This window comes from Ostrinia nubilalis, chromosome 13 (assembly GCF_963855985.1).
Source record: "Ostrinia nubilalis chromosome 13, ilOstNubi1.1, whole genome shotgun sequence".
NCBI classification, from domain to species: Eukaryota; Metazoa; Arthropoda; class Insecta; order Lepidoptera; family Crambidae; genus Ostrinia; species Ostrinia nubilalis.
Window position 1 is genome coordinate 124629 of NC_087100.1, and position 27486 is coordinate 152114.

General features: G+C 43.9%; 1 protein-coding gene across 1 annotated transcript; it reads right to left on the reverse strand.

Moving 5' to 3' along the window:
* Positions 1-478: 478 nt before the first annotated feature.
* On the reverse strand, positions 479-27486 carry LOC135077261 (unconventional myosin-IXb). Its single transcript, XM_063971797.1, has 10 exons — positions 27336-27486; positions 6576-6803; positions 6206-6348; positions 5891-6056; positions 5070-5242; positions 3504-4537; positions 2973-3396; positions 2161-2637; positions 1918-2094; positions 479-583 (listed from the first exon to the last, which is right to left on the reverse strand). Exons 1-10 carry the CDS (start codon positions 27424-27426, stop codon positions 479-481), a joined length of 3018 nt encoding a protein of 1005 aa, XP_063827867.1. The 5' UTR covers positions 27427-27486.

Sequence of the window (27486 nt, forward strand, 5' to 3'; positions counted from 1 at the left end):
GACTAGACCCACAGGGGGCGTAGTGCGAGTTTACGTCAAACGCATTCGATGTCGACTGTGTAAAAAAGTCACATTAAATGTATGACGGATTGTACAGCGCCCCTAGTGGAAACTTTCAAGAACTAAAATATTTTTAACGTGTTCGCTAAGTGACGACATTTTGATATTCACACTAAGCCCCCTGATCAGATTAAACAAATAGCAGGCAATGAACTCAAATCAAGGGAAGAGCGGAAGAATCGAGAAGCAACGGGAGGCTTTCGTTTTTGGCTTTTTAACCGACTCCAACAAAAGGAGGAGGTTCTCAATTCGGTCGGTGTGTTTTTTTAACTTCAGCCGTCAATCGAATCGAACGTAGAGTCCTGTCGCCCGATACGGACATTCAAAACCTGTCACAAAATCCAAAACTGAATTCGTGAACGAAAACAGACGCTTCATAATCAACGGACGTGACCGGTCGCGTGGAGGGCGGCGCGGCTCAGGCGTCGGGCGCGGGCGGCGCGGGCGGCGGCGGCGGGCGCGCGGCCGGCGCGCGCGGCGGGCCCAGCACGGCGTGCGGCACGCACACGCGGCGCCCGCCCACCTGCAAAGTGGCGACTGCTTTACCATACCATGCACTCATTTTTATTTCATTGATAAAGATACACTTGCGGAAGTCGACCTAGTGTATGTACAAAATAGAAATGAACAGACAATCTACATGCGAAGCGCGCTCGACTAACGCATACATAGACACCGCTCGCGGCTCGCGTTCAACATCAATACTTTGCGTTGCGGCGCTCCTGCTCCTAAATTGTTGACTTACAAAAAAGTTGTGTAAACATCAAATGTAGGGAATTTTGTCTAGTTTTATTTTTGTATAAAATAATTTTATCATGTATCAAATAGGAAAGAAGTAAAATCAAAATAGCGGCGCGAGCGGCAACCGTACGAAGTCGCAAAGTTGAAATTCGGAACGATCACATTAAAATCTATACAGGGTGGAAACGATGTGATTTCACTCGTTATTTTGTAACCTATTATTGGTACCATTTGAAAGAGCTCGTAAAGCACTTTCAGGATCAGTAACCAGTTTTTCGATATCGTCCGTATATCGTCTCCCCCCCCCCCCCCCCTCTAAAAACTAAACTGTTGGCTTGAAAAATCTGGAAAAATTCATGATAATAGTGCTTTTTATGAACTTTCAAGGAAAACTATAGCGGTTAAGATAGATCAGTTAGTTCAAGAGTAATAGGTGATTAACTCATGTATTATAAAATATCATACCTAGTAAAAATTCAAATAGTAAGACACGGGTCTTAACGCGACGTTTTAATTGAAATGGAACGCGAAAGTTTACAATTTTATAGTAAAAATTCCTTAGAAAAAAATATTAAAAGTGACTTTAGATGAAGTAATCGCTTCTTCTGAAATACCTATATTGTGGTTACGATGGACAACTACGGTACCCTACACTGCGCGTGGCACGACACGCACTTGGCTAATTTTTATATGTTCAAAATGGTTTTAGCAGACTACGTATGCATGCATGTTCGAATTTACGTATATCTAACGCTCATCTTCCACTTTATAAACGACTAGTTAGTCGACGAGCCGACCGTCCACGCAGCGGCCGTTGTCAGCCCTAGCGCGACCGTTGAGCATAAATTAATTTATTTTATTTTACATTAGGAAACCCAACAGCAAACAACATAACTGATGAAACTTAAATTATGTGTCTGCTTAGCCATTTACAGGTAATCGTAAATGGAAGACAGAAGCAAACAGACCATACGCTGCGCTGTTACAAGTTGTTTCTCAGAGCAGATATTTAAAGAATTTACAAATGAAAACTTAATATGTACGCAAAGCGAAGCAACATGTTTCCGTTCATTTCTATTTTGTGACACGAGCGATCGATTAATTTTAGGCCCGTACCTGCACGGCCACCAGCCCGCGGCGCGCGGCGCCCACGGCCAGCACGGTGTCGCCGGCGCGCAGCCGCACGCCCGCCTCCTCCCAGTCCGCCGCCAGCGCGCGCTGCTGCGGGTAGCCCAGCTTCACGCCGCCCGCCACCGTGTAGGCGCGCGACGGCGGCAGCGGCGGCGGCCGCTCCTGCAACACGCGCGGGTCAGTCGGGCGGCGCGCGCGGCGCGGCGCTCCGCTCGCGGCGCCACTCACCAGGTCGAGGCCGAACAGCGAGCACGTCTTCTCGACCACGGCCGGGTCGCACTCGTCGGCCGGGTCGGGCGGCGGCGTGCCGGCGATGGGCGCGGGCCGCGGGCGCGCGGGGGCGGGGGCGGGCGCGGGGCGCGGCGCGCGGGCCCGCCAGCGGCGCCACGCCGCCTGCACGCGCTCGGCCGCCGCCTGGCGCCGCGCGCGCCGCACGCGCTCCAGCACCTGCCGCATGCCCTCGCTGAGGAACACGTGGCGCTTGCCCAGCGCCCAGCGCACGGCGGCGGGCGAGGCGGGCGCGGGCGGCGCGGCGGCGGCGGCCACGGAGCGCAGCACGCGCGCGCAGGCGTCGGCGCACTCGCGCTCGGCGGCGCGCCGGCCGTACAGCGCGCGGTAGCGGGCGCCGAAGGCGCGGAAGCGCATGCGGTGCGGGTAGCCGCTCGCCATCAGCTGCGCCGTCTCCAGCACCTGCAGCGCGCGCACCTGCGACGCGGAATCCGTTGTGAGCTATTTTACATAAATGCCAGTGGTGGTGTGGCATTCGTGCGGACCGTTTCACTGTTTATGGTCTCGAAGCAAATAAATGTATTTTGAATTTTAAGTGATTTGAGCAAAATTTTATAGGCATCCAGCTCGGCCGCAGACCACCGACTTTTTGCCGGCCGACAGTCGGGTCGGGCCGATAATCAGCATGGACACGTATGAAAGCGCGCTCGTTACACCGATTCGGTGTCGGCCGATCTTCACGCGAATCGGAATCGGGCCCGACCGTCGGCCGAGCGAAAGTCGGTCTCCCGGCCGCCGGGTCACACGCCGACCTGCTTGGCGACGGTGTGGCGCTCGAACAGCATGGGCGTCTCGGTGGCGTTGGCGCGCAGGCAGCGCACGAAGTGCGGGCGCGCGTGCACCAGCGTGCGCAGCAGGTTGTCGAGGCGCGTGTGGAAGTCCTGCGTGAGCGTGGAGGCGGGCGCGGCGGCGGCGGCGGCGGTGGGCGAGGCGCGGAAGGCGGCGCCGGCCGGCCCGCCGTGCGCCGCCAGCGCCTTCAGCTCGGCGCCGAACAGGTGCGTGGCGAAGCCGAACTCGCACGTGCGCGTGTCGAAGGCGGCCAGCAGCTCGTCGGGCACGGCGTCGCGGTTGGCGTCCAGGAACTCGGCCGCGTCGTACACCACCTCGCCCGCGTAGTGCCGCACGGCGAAGCGCCGCGCGTGCGGCGGCCGCGCCTCCGCCAGCCGCGGGTGGCCCCTGCGAGACCGACGAGGATCGTCAGTTCGGATCGAACGTTGTGGGATTCAAAATAATGTCGGATCGCCGTGTTCGTGACGACCGAAGCGGGGCCCGATCGGAGTCACCTGTGAGCGGCCTTGATGCGCGCCACGTACTGCTCGGGCTCGCCGCGCGCGGCGCACTCGGCGTCCAGCGCCGCCAGCAGCCCGCCGCGCAGCGACGACACCAGGTCGATGCACGGCACGTTGTCCACGTAGTCCACCTCCAGCGCGCACTGCACGCCCTCCTCGCGGCACGACTCGGCCGCCGACTTGAACACGTGCGTGTTGTAGAAGTGCTGCATGGTCTCGGCGCACAGGTTGGCGCACAGGTGCTCCAGGCGCGACGGCGCCGCGTCCTCGAAGCCGAACATGTCCAGGATGCCCACGAAGCCGTCGGTGGCGTGGCGCACGGCGTCGTTGAGCGCGGCCATGGAGCGCGCGCCGGCCCGCGAGCGCCCGGCGGCGCGGCGCTCGGGGTGGTGCACGGACTCGTTGGAGTCCGAGCTGAGCGTGCCCAGCGTGGAGCCGCGCTTGAGCGAGTTGGCGCGGCGCACGATGGTGGCCACGGTGCGGCAGTACAGCGCCTTGGCCAGCGCGTCGCGCGCGGCGGCGGCGGCGGGCGCGGTGGCGGGCGCGGCGACGGGCGCGCGGGGCGCGGCGCGCGTGGTGAGGCCGCGCAGCAGCGCCGGCGCGGGCACGCCCAGCAGCGCGCCGGCGGCGGCCAGCTCGGCCTCGCCGGCGGGCTCGGCGCCGGCGCCGCCCTCGGCGAAGCCCACGTTGCCGAGCAGCAGCACGGCGGCCAGCACGCGCACGACGTCCAGGAAGGGGATGCCGAGCACGCCGAGGCAGGTCTTCCAGGCCTGAAAGCGCGCGGCGTCCTCGGGCTCGGGCCGGCGGTGCTGCGGCGCGGCCAGGTAGCGCAGGTCCTGCGCCGCGTAGCCGTCCAGGTGCAGGCGGGCGCGCTCGTCGGGCGCCAGGCCGGCCAGCATCTGGTAGAAGATGTGGTAGTTGCGCTCGCCGGGCGGCGGCCGCACGACGCGCGTCTGGTCCAGGAAGTAGCAGTGGATCTTGGTGCGGTACAGCGCGCCGTCCGTCACTTGCACTTCGATGAAGTGACCCTAGACAGTCGCACTACTGTTGAGATCGAAATTCAGAGTGACGCGTCACGTCTGTGATGGGAAAACGAAGGAGAATAAATGCAATATACAGGGTGTGCCAAAAATTTTTGAAAATGGCAACGCTTGATTTCTTGAAAACGATCGAGGCAGGGACACGAGGGCGATGGGAAACTGTGCATAACTTCATATATTTTTATTTTTGTATACTAAGCGTAATCCGTTTTCAGCGTTTCAGGGGAGGTTTTACACAAAAACTAGGATGTCGTTTCATGAAGTGCTTCATAGTGACTAAAAATGTGTACCTAGTATTAAGCACAGTTTCCCATCACCCATTGGTCCCTACCTCGGACCGGTTTTGAATGTGAATGAAGCGTGGCTATTTGCAAAGGTTTTTGGCCCAACCTGTATTATGATATTTGAGTTCTGTTCTATTTTAGTGGCAGATACTGTGCATAGAATCAATAATATGCACAGCATCGCTCTAAGTAACGAGAAGGAGCAACGATTCCCTCTGTCCTCCGGCGGTACTCACGATGCGGCTGGAGTGCGAGTTGGCGGCGGTGGCGGCGGCGCCGAGCGAGCGCAGCACGGTGAAGGCGGCGGCCAGGTGCTTGAAGGCGTCGGTCTCGGGCCCGCCGCCCGCCACGTCGAACAGCCGCCGCAGCAGCACCATCGACGCGTACGTCTTCCCGGAACCCGAAACGCCTGTTCGATGTTGCCGATTCTTAAAACAGCTTTTGTTATTGTTTCTACCTGAGGTGGAATTGTGTAAAGCGATCGTAATCATTTGACAGTTCATAACGTACGATAAGTTAAACAAAGCGTTTGAGAGAATAATCGTACGTTATGAACTGTCAAATGGTTACGATTGCTTTACACGATTCCACCTCAGGTCTACCTTGGGAATGTGCAGCGGATCACTGGTACGCAGAATTATTTTTGAATCGTTAAAGAGAGCCAGCTAGAAGTTCAGAGCGGTCAACCTCAGCTGTGATAAATTTTATAGATACTTATGTGATATCAGATATTTATTATATTTATAGATGACAAACAACAACAGGCCCAGGATAGATCCCCGAGGAACGCCGGGATAGTTATCCAGCTGGAAACATAATTGCTCATACCCGGTAACCTACAATCGAGTGAACCGAGGGCCGTCGAGGTATTCACCGGGTCATGATGCGAGGGACATCTCTAAAATTGTGATTATGACTTACATCAAATTATAATCTGACGGAATTCACAATTTTACGGTGACACACACACCTACCCGCACAGCAGGCATTTTGTCATAATGGCGGTAGTGTGATCGTCGTCAAGCGGGGGGCGGGGGTGGGGAGGGGGGTGCGTCACCTGAGAGGATGATGGCCTGCGGGTAGCCGGTGTCGGCCTGGTGGCGCACGGCGTCGTGCACGAGGCGCGCCAGCTCGGGCCGCTGCGCGCGCGCCGCCGCCAGCGTCAGCGAGTTGCTCGCGTCCGTGTACGGGTTCACCGCCACCAGGATCGGCCCGATCATCGTCTGCAATCACATTCATTCGGACGATACGAGAACGGGTCTTCTCAAGTTTCAACGAGTGGACTGAACGTTGTACATTTTGCAAAACGTTCAGTCCACTCGTCGTACCGATCGAAACGATCCGATCCGGGGCATCAGAAATAGATACATACGTAAAATTTGTTGTGATAAAATCTAGCCTGCAGGGCGCGCACGACCGCGTCCTCGGTGAGCGGCCCGCGCAGGTGGATGAGGTCGTCGACGTCGGCGCCCGCGCCCCCGCCGCCGCAGCCGCCGCTCCCGCGCCATCGCGCTTCTGCAAACGAGCAAACGACTCTTTTGATCCGACGGAACCCTTTCCGATCGATTCCCAGCCTCGTCCGGCGAGAAGCGGAGCTTCGCGAAGCGAGCCCTTCGAAACACCCCTGCGGCAACGCGGAGGGTACGCGCACGAAAGTCTCAGAAATCCCCTGAGCGGGGGATCATCCGAGAGGGTTCGGGAAACGAGCTGAGGTGCGAGCTGATGAGGCGTCGTGTACTGACCGGGCGGCGGAGGGTGCGGGTGCGCGGCGGGCGGCGCGAGGTGCGCGGGCGGCGGGTGCGGCGCGCGCGGCGGCACGGCGGGCTGCGCCTTGCCCGCGCCCGCTGCCGCTCCCGCTGCCGCGCCCGCGCCCGCGCCCACGTGCAGGTGGTTGCGGAGCGTCACCAGCTCCGAGCTGAGGCTCAGCAGCCGCCGCTGCAGGTGCACCGCCTCGTTCGACGATGACGCGTCTAAAAAATGTTATAGATTTAATTACACGGTGCACATTCGTATGCAAATTGTTTATTCTGCAATGCTTCACATGACATTTTACAAACGAACTAAGCGTGCACTTAGCAATGACAAGCACTTAGTGGTCGATTTCCGTTTAAACAACAACGGTGACAACGTCCAGCGGTCATGACTATTTTCTTCAACGATGCCCCTGATCTGGTGATAAATTTACTGAAAGTCAGATTAATCTATTTCATAATATGTATGTAATTTATTTGCATGACACGTATTGATTGACAGGTGATGAATAGTAGGATCACATACTAGGCTTAGCCTTGCCTTTTTACAAGCTTTTATTTAATAGCGTACCTAATGTATGTGCTACAGTCAAAACTCATAATCGATCAAAACTACTTTTGACTGATAAAAAACAGTCAAAAGTGGTTTTGAGTGATGCCCTTGATCAATATCACTTTTTACTGATTTTTAAAGTCCAAAGTGATTTTCACCAAGGGCGTTAGTCAAAACCACTTTTAAAAAATCTGCCAACCCGTGGTTTTGGCCCGATTTAAAATTTAATAAAATATGGACCTCGTTTTACCCCCGTTAGATATCATATTGATAGATGGCGTTTCACGGCCACCCCCGTATGAATATTTACGAACGTCAAAAACAGTAGTTGGTCCAGCGCTGTAGATTTTAACCAATGACGATAGATGGCGCATTTTAGACACGTCTTATTTATTTATTGAAATTGATTTGTCACATATCGTCATAAATTATAGCCTATATGTTAAACTGGGTTATAAACAATAATACTGTAAAGTTTAAACAAAATCCGTTAAGTAGTTTGTGCGTGAAAGAGTAACAAACATCCAGATGTCTAAACTTTCGCCTTTATAATATTAGTAGGATTAGTGAAAATTATATGGAAATCATCAAAAATGCGTTAAAAACCATTTTTGTGAAATTTTTGTAACTAGTACATACAAAATGATCACACCTCCTAACTTAAAGTCCGATTTTTAATGAAATTCTGACAGCTGTCATTTTTTGACAATTCAGATGTAATAAACCTTTTTTGTTTTGAATTATTAATAAAAAATATGAAATGAAATTACATCAATTACAACTTACAATTATGAATTATTGTTTGTTTTGTGAATTCAATGTACACTAATATCTACATTTTAGGGATTAAATAGAAAAAAACGTGTTTTTAACACAGTAAAACAACATAAACGAAAATATGTATGTATTGATAATCAATTATCATTATGTCATCATAATCAACTTGGATTATATTGGTATCTTGTTAAATTGGCTATTTTAAGAAGCAAAGATTTTACTAACAAAAGGATTTTCATAAAAAAGGTTTGTAACCTATGGATTATTGGCCAGAGAGTCCAGTAATACAAAAATAATATCCCTAATTTTTTTTTGTAACTTCAAAAATATGATAATAAAAACTCAAATAACCATTTAGAAATGATCAGTACATTTTTAAGTCTTAGTTTTTTAATTGAAACCTTAAATAATTCAAGAAAGGTATATTTTTTAATTTGTGAAAATGCTCTCCATTCATAGTGGGAATGTTTCAATGTTGGCAACACTTCTGAAATGTCAAAATTCCGTGGAATTAAAAATCAGACTATAGGTACAACAGTAATGTTGCTAGGTATTCGTCAGGTAAAAGAGAAGTAGATTAATAAATTCGTTCGGTCGGTTAAATAAAATGTTTTGCACTCAAACGTGGTTTTGACTAACGCTTTTGGTCAAAACCACTTTTGACTGGAAAAATCAGTCAAAAGTGATATTGACCGATTATGAGTTTTAACTGCAACATAAATGTATTAAGATCAAATCTAGTGACTTAATTTAGATACGTTATCGTAACGAATAGATCGGAATATTATTATGGTATTCTTACATAAGTACACCGGATGACACAATGGTATATTACACTAGTTTACAAAAAAAACTTTTTCTTTTACCCAAAGATAATTCATATTGGATGTGTTTTCTACCACCCCCCTTATTACAAAAATATATGTCTCATATTTTTATCACGTCAAGTTTTTGAGATATCCACATTAACCTAAGTAAGCTGTCTTGTTAGCAGTGTCGGAGTTTCTACTTTATTTTAAATGCGTTTAAGTATTATTTTAACATTTTCACTTGTTTTAAAATGTCACCAAGGCAGTGTAAATTAAGCCCAAATAACTTTTGCTAAGTTTGTGGTCAAATTATATTGTCAAAAACGAAGAGACCAATCACTGAGGCCGTAAAACGGTCCTATTTCTATTACTTTCAAATCTCGGTAACAAACCTGATAAAAAATGGGTTCCTGGTGTAGTGTGCGAAAATTTGAGAAGTATATTATTGCACAAGGCTGCAGGAAAAAGAAAACATATGCGATTCGGCACCCCACCCAATGTTATGGAGAGAACCAACAAATCACACTAATGACTGTTACTTCTGCCTCAATGAAACTACAGATTTTAACAACAAAAACCAAGAACATACAATATTCTGATGTTGCATCAGGCACAAAACCTGTGCTACAATCTGAAGGAGTTCTTTATCCGTCATTACCCAGCAATTCCAGTAAGGGAAAGATGCTTGGTATTAATTTATAGCAGTAGTGAAGTTTCCTGGGAAACTATAAATTTTTCTGAAAATTATGCGGAAATTGTTTCCAAATTATTGAGGAATTACCAAGGAATTGGTGTGAATAAGTCGTTAAAAATTCATTTTTTACATTCTCACCTGGATTTTTTTCCTGAGAACCTGGAAAGCGTGAGTGTTGAGCATGGCGAAAGTTTTCACCAGGATTTGAAGGTTTTTGAGGAAAGATACCAAGGAATTTGGGATAAAAATATGTTAACGGATTGCTAACACGACTCAGGTTTGATTGTTTTTAGAGATAAATGTATAAAAATGATAAAAATTTATACAGGGTGTTAGGTAAATGGGTATATGAGCCGACACCAGCCCATGTTAACATGGGCATATAAATGGTATGGTGAAGTCAGAAATTTGATAGCATCATTTAATTTTTTTAAATTATCATACAAAATAAATTTTATAAAATCAGATTTGTATGAAAATTAAAATAATTAAAATGAAGATATCAATTTTCTGACTTCACCATACAATTTATATGCCCATGTTAACATGGGCTAGTGTCGGCTCATATACCCATTTACCTAACACCCTGTATAATCAATATTTACAAAATTTGACGTCCTAAATTTTTTCTAAGTTCAGTTTTTAAGTAAGGGTTAATAACTCTACCGATACATATCAGTTTCATCTCTGGGTAAAAAACCTTGTAAACTAGTGTTATATTCTGATGGACCTGATGCTGCTACCAGGGCCACTTTGGGCAACTCAGGGCAACTCCTACAATGAGCTCCGGCACTCATACCGGGTCTAGATTCGTTACAACTCTTGACATTGTGGACCTAATGCTGCAGAGCACACAGACCGTCAAAAGCCACAGAGGCCATAATTTACCTTCCATGTTTGGGCGCTTTCTTGATGAGGGCTTTTCATAACCTATGGTCGTATTTAAACCACAAATCGCGCAAAATAGCACAATCAAGAGGCTAAGTGCGGCTTCCATTGCCCTGCAAAACTAACTAACCTATGGTCGTGGAAGTATTAAATGAAATGAACAGAGGGCACAAGCCAACTCACACAAGTGAGTTTACATCAAACGCCCTCACTAGTGAGCGCGTAAAAAAATTATAAAATGTATGTCGGATTTTACAGCGCCCCTAGCGGAAACTTTCAAGAACTAAAATTTTCATACATATATTATTTTAACGCGCTCACTAGTGAGGACGTTTGATGTAAGCTCACACTCAGCCCTCAGACTCATAAAATATTGTGGGGCATAAATACAGAATAATTTGAAAGTTGTTAGAACTTTTGTGTTCACGTGTGTACTAACTGGCGTCAACGGGCGCAACACGGAGCTCACGTTACATCGTTCCGGAGGAATTTCAAGTGATGCTAACGAACGCGGAGACGAAATGATCACCTGATTGTATTATTATAATAGTAGGCTGTGGAGCCGCGTGCGGGCCACGCGGGGGAGGGAGGGGCGCGGCAACCGGTTGCCCGGCGCACCGGGTGCCCAACTGCGTCTCGACCACTCGAATTGCGCCTTGTACCCAAAAGAATAGAACCCCTTTTAGCGGTTAATAAAATTCCACGGATTGCGTCAAAAACCTTTTTATAGGTACGCAATCGAAGGACACGACTCGCTGCACCCCTGCACCTCCCGCGGACACTTAAAATATTTTGAGATACCTTTCATTGGTCTCACTGACATTAAGCGACCAGATTTCTCCTACTGGCAGGAATGGAAGTGGCGCATCGAAGCCCTAGCCTTCCTTTGCCTTTAGGATTTAGGCATGAACTGTGTATCTGGTCTGAACGGACTATGTCGTACCATAGCATAGAAAGACATAGTTACGTTAGTTAGATTATAATAATATGCTAGGTAAGTAATCAAAATATCTGTCCATCTCAAGAGTAGTAGTGCCGTTATGTTATTCTGAATTACACTTTACTGTGGGCCAGAATCTCGCATAACTGTAGAGTTTCGGTCGCACATTAGTCTCAATTTATTGCCGAGTGTCCGAGGTGCGGAGCACTACTATCTTCCCAGGTTCCAATATAGCGTTGTTGTAAAGACAACTAAACAAAAAAGCATTATACAAATTCAAAACAATGTTAAAAGTGGACAGTAATATTTTCGGAAATCTTTGAATGCAGTTCTCTTTCTTTTCAAAAACAAAGGAATGTTTTCTTTGACTAAAATTTTCTTTCTATCTACAATTTTAAGAGTACTTTCCCTTCAGGTGGGATTACAGAAAAAAAATCCACCCTGTATAATATAATTATATGAAGTAAAAGCTAGTTTTAATATTTAATACTCTTTGTTCTTTGTTTCTGGCAGAGCCACGGTAAGCGACAGTGTCACATCATAATGTCGCGGGTTCACACGATAAATTATGCATCGGATAGATAGACGAACACAGCTTTCACAACATTCGTTATTATTACTATATGCAGTCGGCATGTAAGGAAGTAGATATTGTTATATCGTCGGTATATCGGAATAGGGAATTTAAATAAGCAACAACCGCTACGTTTAAGTTCGTGTATTCGACTGACGCAACAGCCGTTGGAAACAATAGTGAAACTACCGCTATTACAATAAAATAAAAATAACAAAGTACCCGCTTAGTAGCTTAATATTATAACATCCCTCCACCTTTATTCAAAAAAACTTCTTGTAGTCTACAACGCGCCTAGGCCGTCTCGAACGTGTGGAGACTTCCCTCTGAGGTGTGGTTTGAGGTTCACACTCAGACTCGGGGGGCGTCGCTGGTGTGACATCAACAGCTTGTCCAATTTCATTGCCGCAATCAAACCAGTCCTCTGGATTGCTCTCAGTTTGATCTTCGGGGGAGATATTAGTTGCAGGTTGAGCGTTCGAGGTCCCTGAAGACTCAGCAGTAGGTGTTAACTCCTCCGTACTAGGAGGTTGCTCCGCACTCTGCTCCACTGGAAGTATGAAGGCAGGGACGGTATCTGTCGTCGCCGGTTTTTGTTCGCAACATCCATCTTCTCCCCCCTTATACTTTAACAGTTGGTTTACATGTCTTTTAACAATCTGATCATTGCAGCTGAGTTGTACTAAGTACAATGAATTGCCGATTTTCTTGACTACTACACCACGGGTCCATGATTGTCTTTGTTGATTATAAAGTCTAACTAGCACTAAATCGCCCTGATTAAAGTCTACTTCCCGGTTGCCCCGATAATTGTCACTCTGTAAGCACTGTTTAGATTGGACGCATTTGTTGAGTGCAGTGTCTGATGGAGATGACGCGGGAGGTTTAAGAAGATCTAACCGACATCTTAATTTGTGGCCGAATAATATCTCTGCGGGAGACCGGTTGGTCGTAGTATGAATAGAATTTCTATATGTTAAAAGGAATTCTTGTAATTTAATGTTTAAATCTCGCAAGTTTGAACCTGACATTAATATTGACCTTATAGCCTTTTTGATTATCTTCACATAGCTCTCAGCCTGACCGTTACTAGCTGGGTTGTATATCGGTGACGTTAAGTGAGTGATGCTGTTGCGAGAGCAAAATTGTTTAAACTCGGTCGAAACGAACGAGCTTCCATTATCTGAACAAATAGTATGAAATAAACCAAATCGTGCCATCACTTCACACAGCTTTTCAATTACTATGCGGGAACTAAACCCGGTAGACACATCAAAACATTCTACCCACTTTGAATACGCATCCACAATGATTAAAAAGGTTTTTCCGTTAATTGGGCCGAGAAAATCTAAGTGAACCCGCTGCCATGGCTGAGCCGGGTAGGGCCAGGGCGTGAGCGGGGCGCGCGCGGGCGCCGGCCGCTGCGCCGCGCACGTGCCGCATGCGCCGGCGCGCCGCTCCACCGCCGCGGACATGCCCGGCCACCAAAACCTATGGCGGGCTTCTTCCTTCATTTTTGTAATTCCCAAATGACCTTTGTGTAATTCGTTTAAGACCTTAACTTGTAAGCTATCCGGTATAACTAATTTATGCCCTCTCATTAGACAGTCATTTTCAACAGATAATTCCAACCTGTGGCTAAAGAATGATTTGTACTTATCATCAATTTTATTTGGCCACCCATTCAATACGTAGTGCAAAACCGCTGATATTATGTTATCTCGCTTCGTAGCCTCCTGCACGTCGGAGAGAGACAGAAACCGTTCGCCCTCATAAACAAATCGTACATACGCGGACCTGTCGAGCGATGACTCATCACCCGCAGTCGGGTGCTCCCGAGCGGACGGCGGGCTGACTTCGCTCACAGACCTACTTAAGAAGTCGGCGCAATTATGAACACTATTAACATATTCTATTTTGTATTTGTACGCAGACAGAAAAATCGCATAACGTTGTAATCTATTGGCTGATATTTCGGGAATCCCTTTGTCTGGGTTAAATATTGATATGAGAGGTTTATGGTCTGTTTTCAATAGAAATGGTTTATCTCGGCCGTACAAATATTGATGAAACTTTTTCACGCCAAATATGATAGCTGTTGCCTCTTTTTGAATTTGGCTATACCGTTTTTCGGCTGCATTAAGAGAACGGGACATATAAGAAATTGGCTTTTCAATACCTTCCTCAATTTGTGATAAGACCGCCCCAAGACCGTATGGCGACGCGTCTACAGTGAGTACTAACTCAGCCTCAGGGTTAAAATGAGTTAAAGTGTTGTCAGATGCTAACTGACGTTTAATGTTTGTTACAGCTTCCTCATGCTCCGTAGTCCATACCCATGGTACATTTTTCTGTAATAACTTATGCAAGGGTGACAAGATAGCAGAAGCGTTTTTTACAAAGTTTCTATAATAATTTACCATACCTAAAAACGATTTTAGCTCTGTCGTATCAGTCGGCACTTTTGATTGTAAAATCGATTTTACCTTCTCTGGCGATTTGTGAATACCATTGCGATCTATTACAAACCCCAGATATGAAACAGATTCTTGAAAAAATTTGCATTTTTCCTTGTTCAAAACAAACCCTGCCTCCTCTAGTCTACGGAACACTTCAGCTAACCTTGACATCATTTGGGTCCTGTTTTCAGCACAGATACAGAGGTCATCCATAAATACAAGTGTTCCTTCTAGCCCTGCGAGCACGGTTTCTAAGGTTCTTTGGAAAATAGCGGGTGCGCTTGCGAGACCAAAGACTAATCTAGTGAATTTAAAGAGCCCTTTGTGCGTATTTATGCAGGTGAGCATTTGTGAGGCTTCATTTAAAAACAGTTGATTATATGCTTGTGAAAGGTCTAGTTTGCTAAACAATTTCCCACCGTGCAGTTTTGTAAAAAGTTCATCATATTTTGGTAATGGATATTTGTCAACAAGTAATTGCTTATTTATTGTTACCGAATAATCTGCACAGAGACGTATTGAGCCATCACGCTTTAAGACTGGAACAATAGGACTCGCATAGTCGGAATATTTCACCGGCACTAAAATGCCTAAGTCTACTAATCGCTCTAACTCCTTTTCAACGTTTGCACGAATAGAAAATGGCAAAGGGCGTGCCTTAAAAAAAATCGGTTTCGAATCGGGCTTAAGAGGCAAATCTACTTCAACATTTTTAAAACAACCTAATCTTTCAGAAAATAATTTCGGGTATTTAGCGGTTATATCTTCAACAAAGTTACTGCAATTATTTATAGCACAGATTTGTAAATTGAAGCGTGAAAAAAAATCTCTGCCCAACAACGGAGGTCCCCCATTGTGCACAACATATACCACAATATCGTTACTTTTATCATTATAAGTAAATAATAATTTAATTACTCCCATAATGTTCAATCGATCTCCGTTGTAGCTGTGTAAAATGACGTCACTCGGTTCCAGGCTAACGTTTGAAAAATAACGTTTATACATCTGCTCAGAAATTACGGTAACCGGTGATCCCGTATCTATTTCAAACAACAGGCTAAAACCATTGACCACAACCGATTCCCGCAGAGGTTCTCCACGAAGAGTGCGAATATTACAACATAATCGCTTACCATCGTCATCGACATCCTCACGGCACTCAACATAATGCTGCCCCGCTAATGTTTTACACATTCGTTTGAGATGGCCTTGAACACCGCACTTCCTGCACTTATAACGAGCAAACCGACACGTTTCCGCCCTATGACCGACGTAGCCGCACACGCTGCACCGCTCGCCAGCCGCCGCCGTGGGCGCGCGCGCCGGCGATGCGCCGCGGCCGCCGGGCCCGCGCGCTGCCGCCGCGCCGCGCGCCATCGCCACCTTCAACACTTGCAGCGCCGGCGCCTGTCGCTGCGCCGCCTCGTGAGAGCTCGCTCGAGCACACCGTACCCCCTCAGCTATGTCCAGGGCGCTGGACAGCGTCAGCTCAGCCAAGTCTTTGGTGAACAATGTGTCTCTCTCTGGTCCAGGCTCCAGGCCCAGAGTGAACCGGTCACGAAGCTGCTCATCCAAATGTTCAGCCTTAAAACCACAATGCGATGCTAAGCTTCGAACGCGCGCCGCCCATTCCGCCAGACTTTCACCCGTATGTTGAGTGGCGCTGTGAAACTTCCATCGTTCAGCGAATGTGCACTTTTTTGCTTTGAAATGTCCATCTAGCAGCGACACAACTTCTTCATAGCTCAAAACTCCCACTTCCTTAGGTAAAGCTAGGTCACGTACAAGCTTGTAGGTGGATTCTGACACGTTGCTTAGTAAAATGGCTCGACGTTTACTACCGGCTTTGTCTATCTCCGCACCAATGTCATTTGCGAGAAACCATTGTTCTAAACGAGCCTTATACACCGACCACTCTTGAACTTCGTGGCTAAATGAAGTTAAAATGCCGACCGTAACTTTCGCCATAATTAATTTGCACGCGTTAACTTTTAATCTCGTTCGCCAAATGTTATATCGTCGGTATATCGGAATAGGGAATTTAAATAAGCAACAACCGCTACGTTTAAGTTCGTGTATTCGACTGACGCAACAGCCGTTGGAAACAATAGTGAAACTACCGCTATTACAATAAAATAAAAATAACAAAGTACCCGCTTAGTAGCTTAATATTATAACAGATATCTACTTTATGCGCAAGTAGATACACGCATTCCTACAGAATGCGGCCAGGCCAGAGCACAAGAGCACTGTCCGAGTCCATAGTGGGTACTGCAGCTGCCGCGGCCGCGTCTATTACTGGGGTACACACAACCAATTATTGCTGCAATATCTTTGAAGCATGCTGTTTATGCCTTTAACAAATAAGATGATACAATGGGTTTCAATATGTCTATCCAACATGTTTTTCACGAACTTGCATAATAACATTAAAAATATTCTAATTACTGCAGTTAAACGCATAAATAAAAAACTACATTTCTATCGCAAGCACTGCAATTTAACAATGCATAGAAGAACCGAACGCCTTTTAAATAAAAGTAATTTGTAGTCCAGTCAATGAATGCCTTAACGACGGTGTAGAGAGAAATCCGTGGAACACAATTTCTGACCTCGGGACTTTATATAGACTAGTTAGGAGGTGAACATAGCAAAAGTCCCCGCCCTTAGCCCTTGAGCCGGCGGGAAGAGGGGGGTTTAAAGGTACCACTTTTCGGTTTTTTGCTTAATCCTCGGAAACTATGCGTCCTAGTGACATGACTACTATGAACCAAAAAAAGCTTATTTAATTTGCTACAGGTGAGATACTCAAGTTTTTCTATATCTTGTATAGTTTTCGCGGCATCTGCTCTAGAAGGTCTGTAATATTGGAAATTTTATTTTTGTCTTACATGTTTCCATCAGGTGAAAATCGACTTAATTAACATTGAGCAAACATTCTAGATATGCGGGAGCATGTTAAGCCTAGTTCCAGGGAGGGGACTGCACCGTGCGTATATTTAGACGAACCATTTGCAGCCACTTTTGACTCCTCATCACTCAAAAACTACTGTGCGTTAACACTTCAAATTTGGCTCATGTATTGAGACTTACGAGATAAACATCAACATCAAATTTCATAAATATACCTCAAACGGTTATTTAGGTATTGACGTTCAAAAATCGACATTTAGAACACTAAAATCTATCTATTACCTGTGAAATGTTAAAATTTACTGGTTTTTTGTTTCTTCCTTTGTATTTACACATCTATCTATCTGTATGCCGAATTTGAACCTTCAAAGTCATCTGGAAGTGGTTAGAATTTGGTCTATAGGTCAGACATGTAGATTTTTGGACGTCAATACCTAAAGAACCGTTTGATGTATATTTGTGAAATTTGAAGCTGATGTTTATCTCGTAAGTCTCAACACATGAGCCAAATTTGAAGTGTTAACGCACAGTAGTTTTTGAGTGATGAGGAGCCAAAAGTGGCTGCAAGTGGTTCGTCTAAATACACGCACGGTGCAGTCCCCTCCCTGGAACTAGGCTTAACATGCTCCCGCATGTCTAGAATGTTTGCTCAATGTTGATTAAGTCGATTTTCTCCTGATGGGAACATGTAAGACAAAAATAAAATTTCCAATATTACAGACCTTCTAGAGCAGATGCCGCGAAAACTATACAAGATATAGAAAAACTTGAGTATCTCACCTGTAGCAAATTGAATAAGCTTTTTTCGGTTCATAGTAGTCATGTCACTAGGATGCATAGTTTCCGAGGATTAAGCGAAAAACCGAAAAGTGGTACCTTTAAACCCCCCTCTCCCCGCCGGCTCAAGGGCTAAGGGCGGGGACTTTTGCTATGTTCACCTCCTAACTAGTCTAAATAAAGTCCCGAAGTCAGAAATTGTGTTCCATGGATTTCCATCTATAATGCTTTATTGACTGGACTATTGTTACTAACACTAATATATGGATTATTCTGATGCAAAATAAGTAAACTTTTAGCCCCTTACTATTAATAAAAAATGACGTCGAGCACTGTTTTAAATTACGTTTGGTATGGAAATATAATTTAAAACTGCTGTTTAAAAGGGAGTTGAAATGACTCCACTAATATTGCGGGTGTACCTACATGGACATGGGCGGCGGTATTGCTTACCATCAGGTGATCCATCTGCTCGTCTGCCACCTATCACATAAAAAAACGAGTGTGTAATTTTTTATTAGTAAGGGCACAGATTACTAATAAGTTACAGTAAGGGGGTTATTAATTAGTGTAGGTACTTTGTGTTATAAAGTGCAGTGAAGTGATAAAATATAAACATTGAAACAGTGAATTTCGAGCGCGCATCGAGCGTCAAGCGGGTTGCCGTGTGTGAACAACTAATTCGCTTTGGACCCGATGGAGTCTTGAAACCTGCTGTCTCCACTGAATCCAAAAACAGTAGAACTAAAAGATCAGTCGTTCGGTTTATACGTCATCTTCCTATTTTCCACGTGACATTAGCATTAATAAATCTCAGAAGTTTGATTGCCATTATACGAGAAGAAGAAGTCGTGGTGTGAAATCAGCTGTTGTGGTAAAGTATTTGTGTAATATGAGCTTAATTGCGCAAAAAGCTCAAGCGCTGCGCGTACTTATGTAGGTATGGCGTTTCCGGCGGCATTCAGTTCAGAGCTGACTACCAGTACCAACCGTAGTCATTGTTTAAAAAGTGTATGATCTAAATGAAGTTGGAATGTAAGTAGGTATTTATTTATCTCACAATTATCTACATAGGTACCTACTCGTATTAGTCGTAGTCAGCATCGACGTCGAGCATCACAAACGCGCATGTATCTACGATTTTTTAATATTTTGTTGGGTTCTTTGAGAGAAGTTTACACCCAAGTTTGCAACCTTGAAAACCTTGTGCTACTCCGATGGTGCTCGAAAAACTGGGAAATTTTGGCACTTTTTGGTCTAATTCTCACAAACTACGACAAATATATTTGGACAAAGTGATTCGGGAGCCCTTGAAAGTCCATTAATTTAAATTGTGCCAGTTTAAGCCCAACCGTAGCTTCTAACACCAATCTTTTCACAAGATGTCAGAAAAAAAATTGGGCGTAATTTTTTGGACCTCCCTTGAGATATTTAAGTATAGAAAATATTTATTAAGTTTGGAAAACGTAGAAAAAATACAAGAACGCAGGCAAGCTCGGTGTACGGCCGCGCGGCGCGGGGCGCTTTTACTTTCGTGCGCGCACGCGCCCGGTGCGGTTACCTAGAATACCAATGAAGCGTGCGTGCTGCTCTAGGGCGGAACAAATATATTGCGTAATATTCTGATTCTATTTCGACAATCTTTAAACTCGAAAGAATAAAATAAAATTATTATTGAAAAACAAAAAATAAAAACAAGACAACTTCACAAATTATGCAGTCGGAGGCATCAAAAATACATACTTTAATTATCACCAACAAATAATTAGCATTGATGCCTCCGACTGCATAATTTGTGAAGTTGTCTTGCTTTATATTTTTATTTAATTTTTACATTGGGTTTTTGTAGGTATAACGACACCTCTCACGCTAAAATCGGCCAAGCCGTTTAGGCTGTAGGCCGTCTCTGGTAGTAGTGACGGGCATAGCTGGGCATTAACTCGTTAATCGTTAATTAACGAAGTTAACTTAACATTTCTATTAACGGATTAACTTTTAAAATATTTAACGGACCCGTTAACTTCCGTTAAATTATCCTAAGTCCGTTAATCGTTAATCTATAAATGGATTTAGAACTGTTTTTCAATGGGACGACTTCTGAACGTCCAGCGAGATCAATACGTGAATTAGGCTGGTCTGATGATGGAGTCAGGAGGTGGCCATAGGAATCCCTAAACGAAACGGTGGAAACTTATCGAATTTGGGTTCGTTGGATTTGTCTTTTCGAGCACTTTGGTGCTAAATTGTATTGTATGTAATTGTGCCAAGGCTCTGAGAGATTGAGATACAACTAAAAAGTGTAAAATAAAATTATAATAAATAAAATAAATCTTTTTTTAAAAACCAGCTTTTATTCTGAAATGCAGTTGTACTAAAATGAAAAAAAGAATTGTATGCAAGGTTCAAATAATTTCGAAAGCTTGTAGCGCAAACATAAAAGAGGAATAAATTCCATGCGCGATACAAGCTTTCGAAATTATTTTAACGTTGCATACAATTTTTTTTTTGTTTTATTATCACGTGTTAACGCATTAACGATTAACGTTCACTTGCGTTAAATCTTCCGAAATGTAACGTTTTAATGTTTAACGAAGTTAATTTTTTTAGTAACGGTTTAACGATTAACGAAGTTAACCATTTGATTAACGGTGCCCAGCTATGGTGACGGGTGCATATACTCGTAAGAGCTCTTAAACATAATCTACACGAAAACTTCGTATCGTAGAAACTCACGGTGCAGCTTCATCTAAGTTGCACCCATTTTTAGATAGTTAAAGATGACAGACGACGAGGTTGATCATTTTATATTAGACGTCGACTACACATCATGATACAATGCTGAGTCGTGTCACGAGGCGATATTATCACATTGTATTTATGAAGATCGTTATGAAGAAAACACTTTTTCAACTCTTTGGATCAGTCAGTGTATCACAGAAACGCTGACTCTTAGGAGAAAGTGTAAAGACAATTTTTATAGATACTTAATTGCATGCTCTTATGCTCTAAAATATTGTCCTTACATATTTTTATGATATATAACTTACCGTTTGGTTGAAAATCGCTAAAACTCGTATTTTTAAACCAGGACTTAGAATTATTTTTTTAGCACATGCCGGCCGGATCGATGGGTACTTTTCACATTTCATTCATAATGGTGTTCCGAACATTCGTACCAATTTTTAGCTTTATGCAATTTGGGCCCTATTTGAAAAGGGGCGTGAATAAAATTTCTACTAAATATATCCGTAGACAACCGCTAAAAATTTTACAAAACTTTACCCCTATGAGGGTAAAACCACGCGTATTAAGTCGTGGGCGCCCGCTAGTATTTCATAAAACTACTAGCTTTTGCCCGCGGTTTCACCCGCGTGAAATTTAGTTTATAGCCTATATGTTATTCTGGGTTATAAACAATAATACTGTATAAAGTTTAATCAAAATCCGTTCAGTAGTTTTTGCGTGAAAGAGTAACAAACATCCAGACATCCAAACTTTCGCATTTCGATGGCTCCTACGTATAAGGGCGAAACTGCCGCTTACGCCTTTTTCCAATTATTTAAGCAATGATTTCACTTTGCTCTAATCTATAACATCAGTAAGAAAAAAAAATTTTTTTTCCATTAGATACAAAATAAAATTTTAGGCAAATAGGCGTATGTGCAAAACTACGCCACGTACAAAGCCCAATCATACGATTCGTCAATCTATACGAGTAGTTGCTTACATAAACATATATTTTTTATAATCCAAATCTTAAATAAAGCCATGAAAATATTTAGCAAATTGTTTTATTTATAAATTATGACACATTATATAGTTATTTAATTTTTAGCGTTAAGAGTCGCATCTCAAACTAATTTGAAAATTATAAATAACTTGAAAAAATCGAACTGCCTAAGGCATCGTGGGTTCAATTCCCGCCTTAGGCAATTCGATTTTTTCAAGTTATTTATATTTTTTAAAAATATGACACATTATGTTAAAAGACCTAACTAAATCTCGAGCACAGTATATGGGCGTATTTGCGTTAAAACGTAAAACGGTACATTAAACGACTTTTTCTAACTGATTTATTATTGATATAGCACATGATAACAATTAAAATAATTACATGCATAAATAAAGAGAGTAATCGCTTAAAATATTATATTTACGTTGTCATTTAAGTCTCTTTACGTTGAACAATATACATGAAATTATATAAATATGCCGACGTAAAAGGGCAATGCGTAAAATCTCAAAATATATAAGAAAAATATAAAAATTGATAACAGCAGTAGCAAAAGCATTACATGTTAAGGCTAAATGTGAAATTTCATTAAATTCGTTTTAGTAGGTCAGAAGATATGACCCAAAAATATGGTTCTGGCCACTAAAATGGCTCTCCTGTAAAATTTACTTTTTTCACTTACGCCAGTATACGTAGGAGCCATCGATTTATAATATTAGTAGGATAATTTGGTTTCAGAAAAAATCGCAGAAATGTGTTATGGAAAAATGAGTTTCTGTTAGATTCTCGAATATAATAATTTTGAAATAAGACCAACGATTCACATTATTAAAACGTGGGAAACTTAGATGCAGGAACCGGAAAATATGTAGAAACGGTCATAGCGGGATCACAGAGAACGGAAGCTGCGGCAATGGAGCAAGTCGCTCTTATAGTCGACCAACACTGAACCGTCCCAGCTATGATATTGTCGGTAGGGTGCTACTACATCAATAGGTACTGGATTAATAGTTCCCATATTTGCGTTAGACAACCATATATATGTCATTCACAGGAGGGCGCTATTATCAATCCAATACTGGGTTATTAGTTCCGATTTCTGCCCCTTGACGTTTCAGAACGTTAATTTGACTAGAATAGTTTACAGTCATGTTGGCGCAGGAGATCTCGCACAAGCAATAAGCGTGAAATACAAAAACAGAGCTAGGTATCACGTCATCTTAAACTTCAAATAAAAATCTGTCCGGCTCGGCCGGCACCCTCCTCGGAGCATGAGCACCACGCAGGCCGCGCACCTTCTCTCTAACCTCTATCAATGCGAGATCTTTTCTATTATGTGAACCTTACTTTCATTGCGATTGTCGTTATGGGAAACATTGTGAGTAAGTATTGTTAAAGAAGACGTCATAGTTAGTGACTCAAGTCCGACATGTTTACGTAGGTAAGTCGAACACTTTTTATGCCGAAATCTCGATATCGGGATCATTAACGTCTCAGTTTTACTGATTGAGTCATTCCTAATTTGGCAACTGTTTGCAGTCACCCTGACAATTTGACTTTGATTCAAGCACTATTTTTAATAGTCTATACCTATCATACAAATAAAAAAAAATTACTTCGACTAACGTATTACGTTGCTTTGTTTTTTCGTTCGTTCATCACCGGGGCTAGCCAACTTCGGATACGACTGGGTCCTGCGCGGCGCCATCCTCGTTTATCTACGTTTAATCAGGACACAATTACATACCTAAGCCTTAACTTGACGGGTATCCTTGTAAAAGTGGTTAAAAAACTTTTTAATTTTGCGCCTTTTTATTTATGTGTGAGCCACTAATATAGAATCTTAGGACAGGAAAATTTTAGTAATAGGGTCCCGTTTTAAGTCTTTGTAGAGTAGGATATATCTTGTAGGGACTGGGTAAATTTTGTATGGGCCGTGTGACCTGTCTTCTTACTCATCAAACACTTTTGTAAATAGGTAAGTTAATGCTTATAACGTTGTGAAATGATCTACGGGCGGAATCACCAAACCGTTGGCCACGTGTCCGATAGGCGAAGTGGCCGAGGTTGACGATCTAAGAACCCGTATGCGGCGGACGCGCGCGGGCGGTGCGGGTGCCCGCGCGGCTGACTCAGAGCACTCAGAGCGGCCGCGAAGCATCCGGATTCCGGAACTGCATACTTTTTCGTTGAAAGCGAAGTTCGCGCACAAGGAAACGGAGGAGTCCCCGAGCGCGAGGATCACAGTGTGTTGCTGTGTCATACGTAAGGAAGTATCACCTGTATTCCGTCACCTATGTTTTACAAATAAATTATTTAATTTGATTTCAGGTCGTTAAATATGATGCATTCAACTAAAAAAAATACTAATAGGACAGGAATTTAGTTCTTTAGGTTAAGAAGGACGTGTAAGTGAACAACCATACACACTAATCCGCCTTAAGGCATTTAAAAGTCCTAACGTTACGTTTTTATAATGTCAAAAGAAAGAATATTTATGAAAGTAGGTATATTTTACACAAACGAAAAGCAAAATCTTAATCGCGTGGGGCGATTTCATTTCGACATTACACAAAATTGTATTGAGGATCCCTCAAGTAAAATTAATGAATACTTTGTAACAGTGGTTTATTTCAATAGGACCACTTACACCTCGCAGGTGAGCAGCAGGTTAGGTATGTGCATCGCCCAGCACAAACACCAAAAATACGATGATGCAATTAATATCACAAAACAGCTCTATCTGATGACATTTACACCAAAACGCGAAAATTTTAATTTGAGCTTTAGTCGTTTCAGCAGTATGACAAAAATTAAAATTGTTCAGTCAGCGTCAGATAAAACGAAGCGTCTTTAAGATAGCCAAAATGATCTGATATTCAATATTTCATATTAAATGTAACCAGTCAAAGTAAGCATAATCGTTTGAGGCACCCAAAGTAGTCAAATATCTTAGTAACAGTAGAATGGATTTAATTAGAAAAAAACATATCTTTTTTCACTTCTTTTTCAGTTATTTTCCAATACAAGAAAAACCAGGTCGTTAAAGTATGTTTTATTTGCATTGTATTATTAGTATTTGAGCTATTCTACAAAACGAATGTAAAATTAGTCTACTTCTATTAGTTTCGAAACTATTGTTGAACAAAGATACCCCTTCCCAGCGGTTCCATGGCGCTTTTAACATGTGAAAATGCCTGAAAGAATCACACAACCTATTCCGACTACATGACTAGCCGCGCTATGGAACCGCTGGGAAGGGGTATCATTGTTCAACAATTTAAACTTATGGAACATGCTGACAGCTCATATAAAATTGTGAACAGTCTTGCCAACATAAAATATATTGACTACTTTGCGCGCCTCAAACAATAATATCATATTATGCTTACTTTGACTGGTTAAATTTATATGAAATATTGAATATCAGATCATTTTGGCAATCTTAGACGCTTCGATCTAAAAAAAAAATTAAATAGCTCGGCGAGCCTAAGTCTGTGTTATTCGTTGATGGAAGCCGTATGTTTGTAAATGAATAAAATAAATATATCATTCGTTCGTTCGTCGAACGATGACATTATTACACTGCCCGCGCTGTGCCTGCTCTGTACGGCTAGCACGAAAAACTTTCGAGTTCAAATCGTTTGCGTACTCGAATCGCCATCAAAAGATTTAGTACGAAAACTACAACAGAACCCTTGAGAACGTGTCGTAAAGTGAACTTACTATGAGAAATGGTTGCACGAAACTTATTTTGAGAATCAAAATTGTCACGTTATCGTTTAATTCGAAGGTTGAGAATTCGAATGAATTTTATCGAGTACGAAAACGATTCGAAGATGAAAGTTGTTCATGCTAGAGGTACTGAGCGCACACGAAGCGCGTTGATGTCTTTCGTATGGAGCGTTGTGTCACCTGGCGCGCACATAATATTAATAATTAATTATGAGCTTTATCTAAAGGAAATTTACATGAGATATATTATTATATGTGTATAATATTTTTACTAAAATAACTGAAGTTCAAAAAGTATAATGTAGAACGTGTCAGTTTAATAGTGCACTAGAGAAACATTACGACGGTCATAAAAGCGCATCGCCGCGCCGCGTCGCGCAAAAACCGGCGCGCGTGCCTCCTGCGCTGCGCCCGCTTTGCACACGACTCTATTAATTTTTTGCGAAATCTAACATGATGTATCGCCACGAGGACGCGCTACAAAAACTGAAGAGCGCTGAATCTGAATAGTTCCCGAGAGCAGGAGCCACTTGCGCTCGGCGGGTACTACGTACGTACGACCGACGCGATCATGTATGAATGATATCCTCACAAATCCTCGTCTAAATCAATTTAAACAATATTTAAAAAGGCAAGTAACTAAAAAGTAGGTAAATAAGTATGTAGTTTAGGACGGAAGGCTCAACAACTGATACACTGGTCCGACAGGTCCGTTATTATAAATGCGGTCATCATAACAATTTGATATAATATAGTAAATAGAAAACGTTTGGCTGTTTAATAACAATTCTCATTATCAATTTTTAAACAGACAGCTGGATAGGCGAACTCCGTACCGCTCTGACAAATAATGTGTGAAATGAGATGTTAATTGCGTAAAATGGCAATTAGATCAGATGGTTGGGGAGGTCGCTGTGGGCCGTAATATCCCAGACCTGCCCCCCTAGAAAAAATGCACTTTTTGATCGAATCGACAATGGAATCCGTCAAAATTCCATACAAAAAAAGGCTTCGATCACTTTCGTGGTTTGCGATCATAATATGCACTTTGTCTAGACCTATTGGCCATAAACAAAATAAGAGGAAGAAGATTAGATGGACTAAAGAAGCCTGATTTGTGATGTTGAATATAAATTGAGCTTAACGTGCCAAACGGCATTTACAATGTATAGGTCAATTTATCTGTTCAAAAAAAATCTTTGTGTTTTGGCTGTTTATATCTACAATACCAGAAAGTAATGGGTTAGTGTCATTGCCTTCCCCAGGGGCCAGGCGGCCAGGCAGGGGGGGCAGCCGTCGCATTGTTTGGGCGGTTCAAAGGTGACGGCGCCGCGCTACCTGCCCGGCGCAGGTACTCCCGCCCCGCCCCGCGCACCTGCCGAGCCCCTGTCTATTACGTGCCGTTAGCCGCACAGCCTCCAATGCAGTTTTGCGTAACATCGCTTATGTACTAAATATGCATCCTCGGACCCGACGCTCGCGCCGTCTAACTGTACGATAACCCCTGGCCCCGGTCGTGGGAGCCCGCACACGATTCCTACATTTAAGACGTCGGATGAGAAGACCTACGAACATTCACTCTTTACTCCGCGATCAACAAACCCTTCAAAAATGTTGATACAATATACTCTACCTCTTTGTGGTTTTCGGGGGTATAATTTGGAATTTAAACTATTCCGTAGCGTAATAGATGTACCTACACCAATTTGAGGGGGTTTATGCATAATCAAATTAACGGAACCGCAATCCTTGAGCTTTCGATGTGTACAGCTCGGGCGTACGTCACGCACACACAAGCACAGCCTTAACGTCGGAGCTTTCAAGAGTGGAACACGAGATAACGAGTAACAATGATCACAGCGGCGCGTGCGGCGGGGAGGGGCCGCGGGCGCTCACCTTGCAGCTTTTTCTCCGTCTCCCAGAACTTCTGCAGCTCGGTGAAGTACTTGTCGAGGATGAACACCTTGGAGAGGCCGAGCGTGGCCATGGCGGGCGCCGCGCTCGCATCACAGTCTGCGGCCGCGCCGCTCCGGGCGATTCGGCGAGC

Excerpts from the sequence above, each read along its gene's own strand:
- LOC135077261 (XM_063971797.1), bottom strand. The coding sequence starts at position 27,426 with ATGGCCACGCTCGGCCTCTCCAAGGTGTTCATCCTCGACAAGTACTTC. Across the intron at positions 6,349-6,575 it reads CCCGCACCCTCCGCCGCCCG|AAGCGCGATGGCGCGGGAGC; the intron begins GTCAGTACACGA and ends GCTCGTTTGCAG. Across the intron at positions 6,057-6,205 it reads TTTATCACAACAAATTTTAC|ACGATGATCGGGCCGATCCT; the intron begins GTATGTATCTAT and ends ATGTGATTGCAG.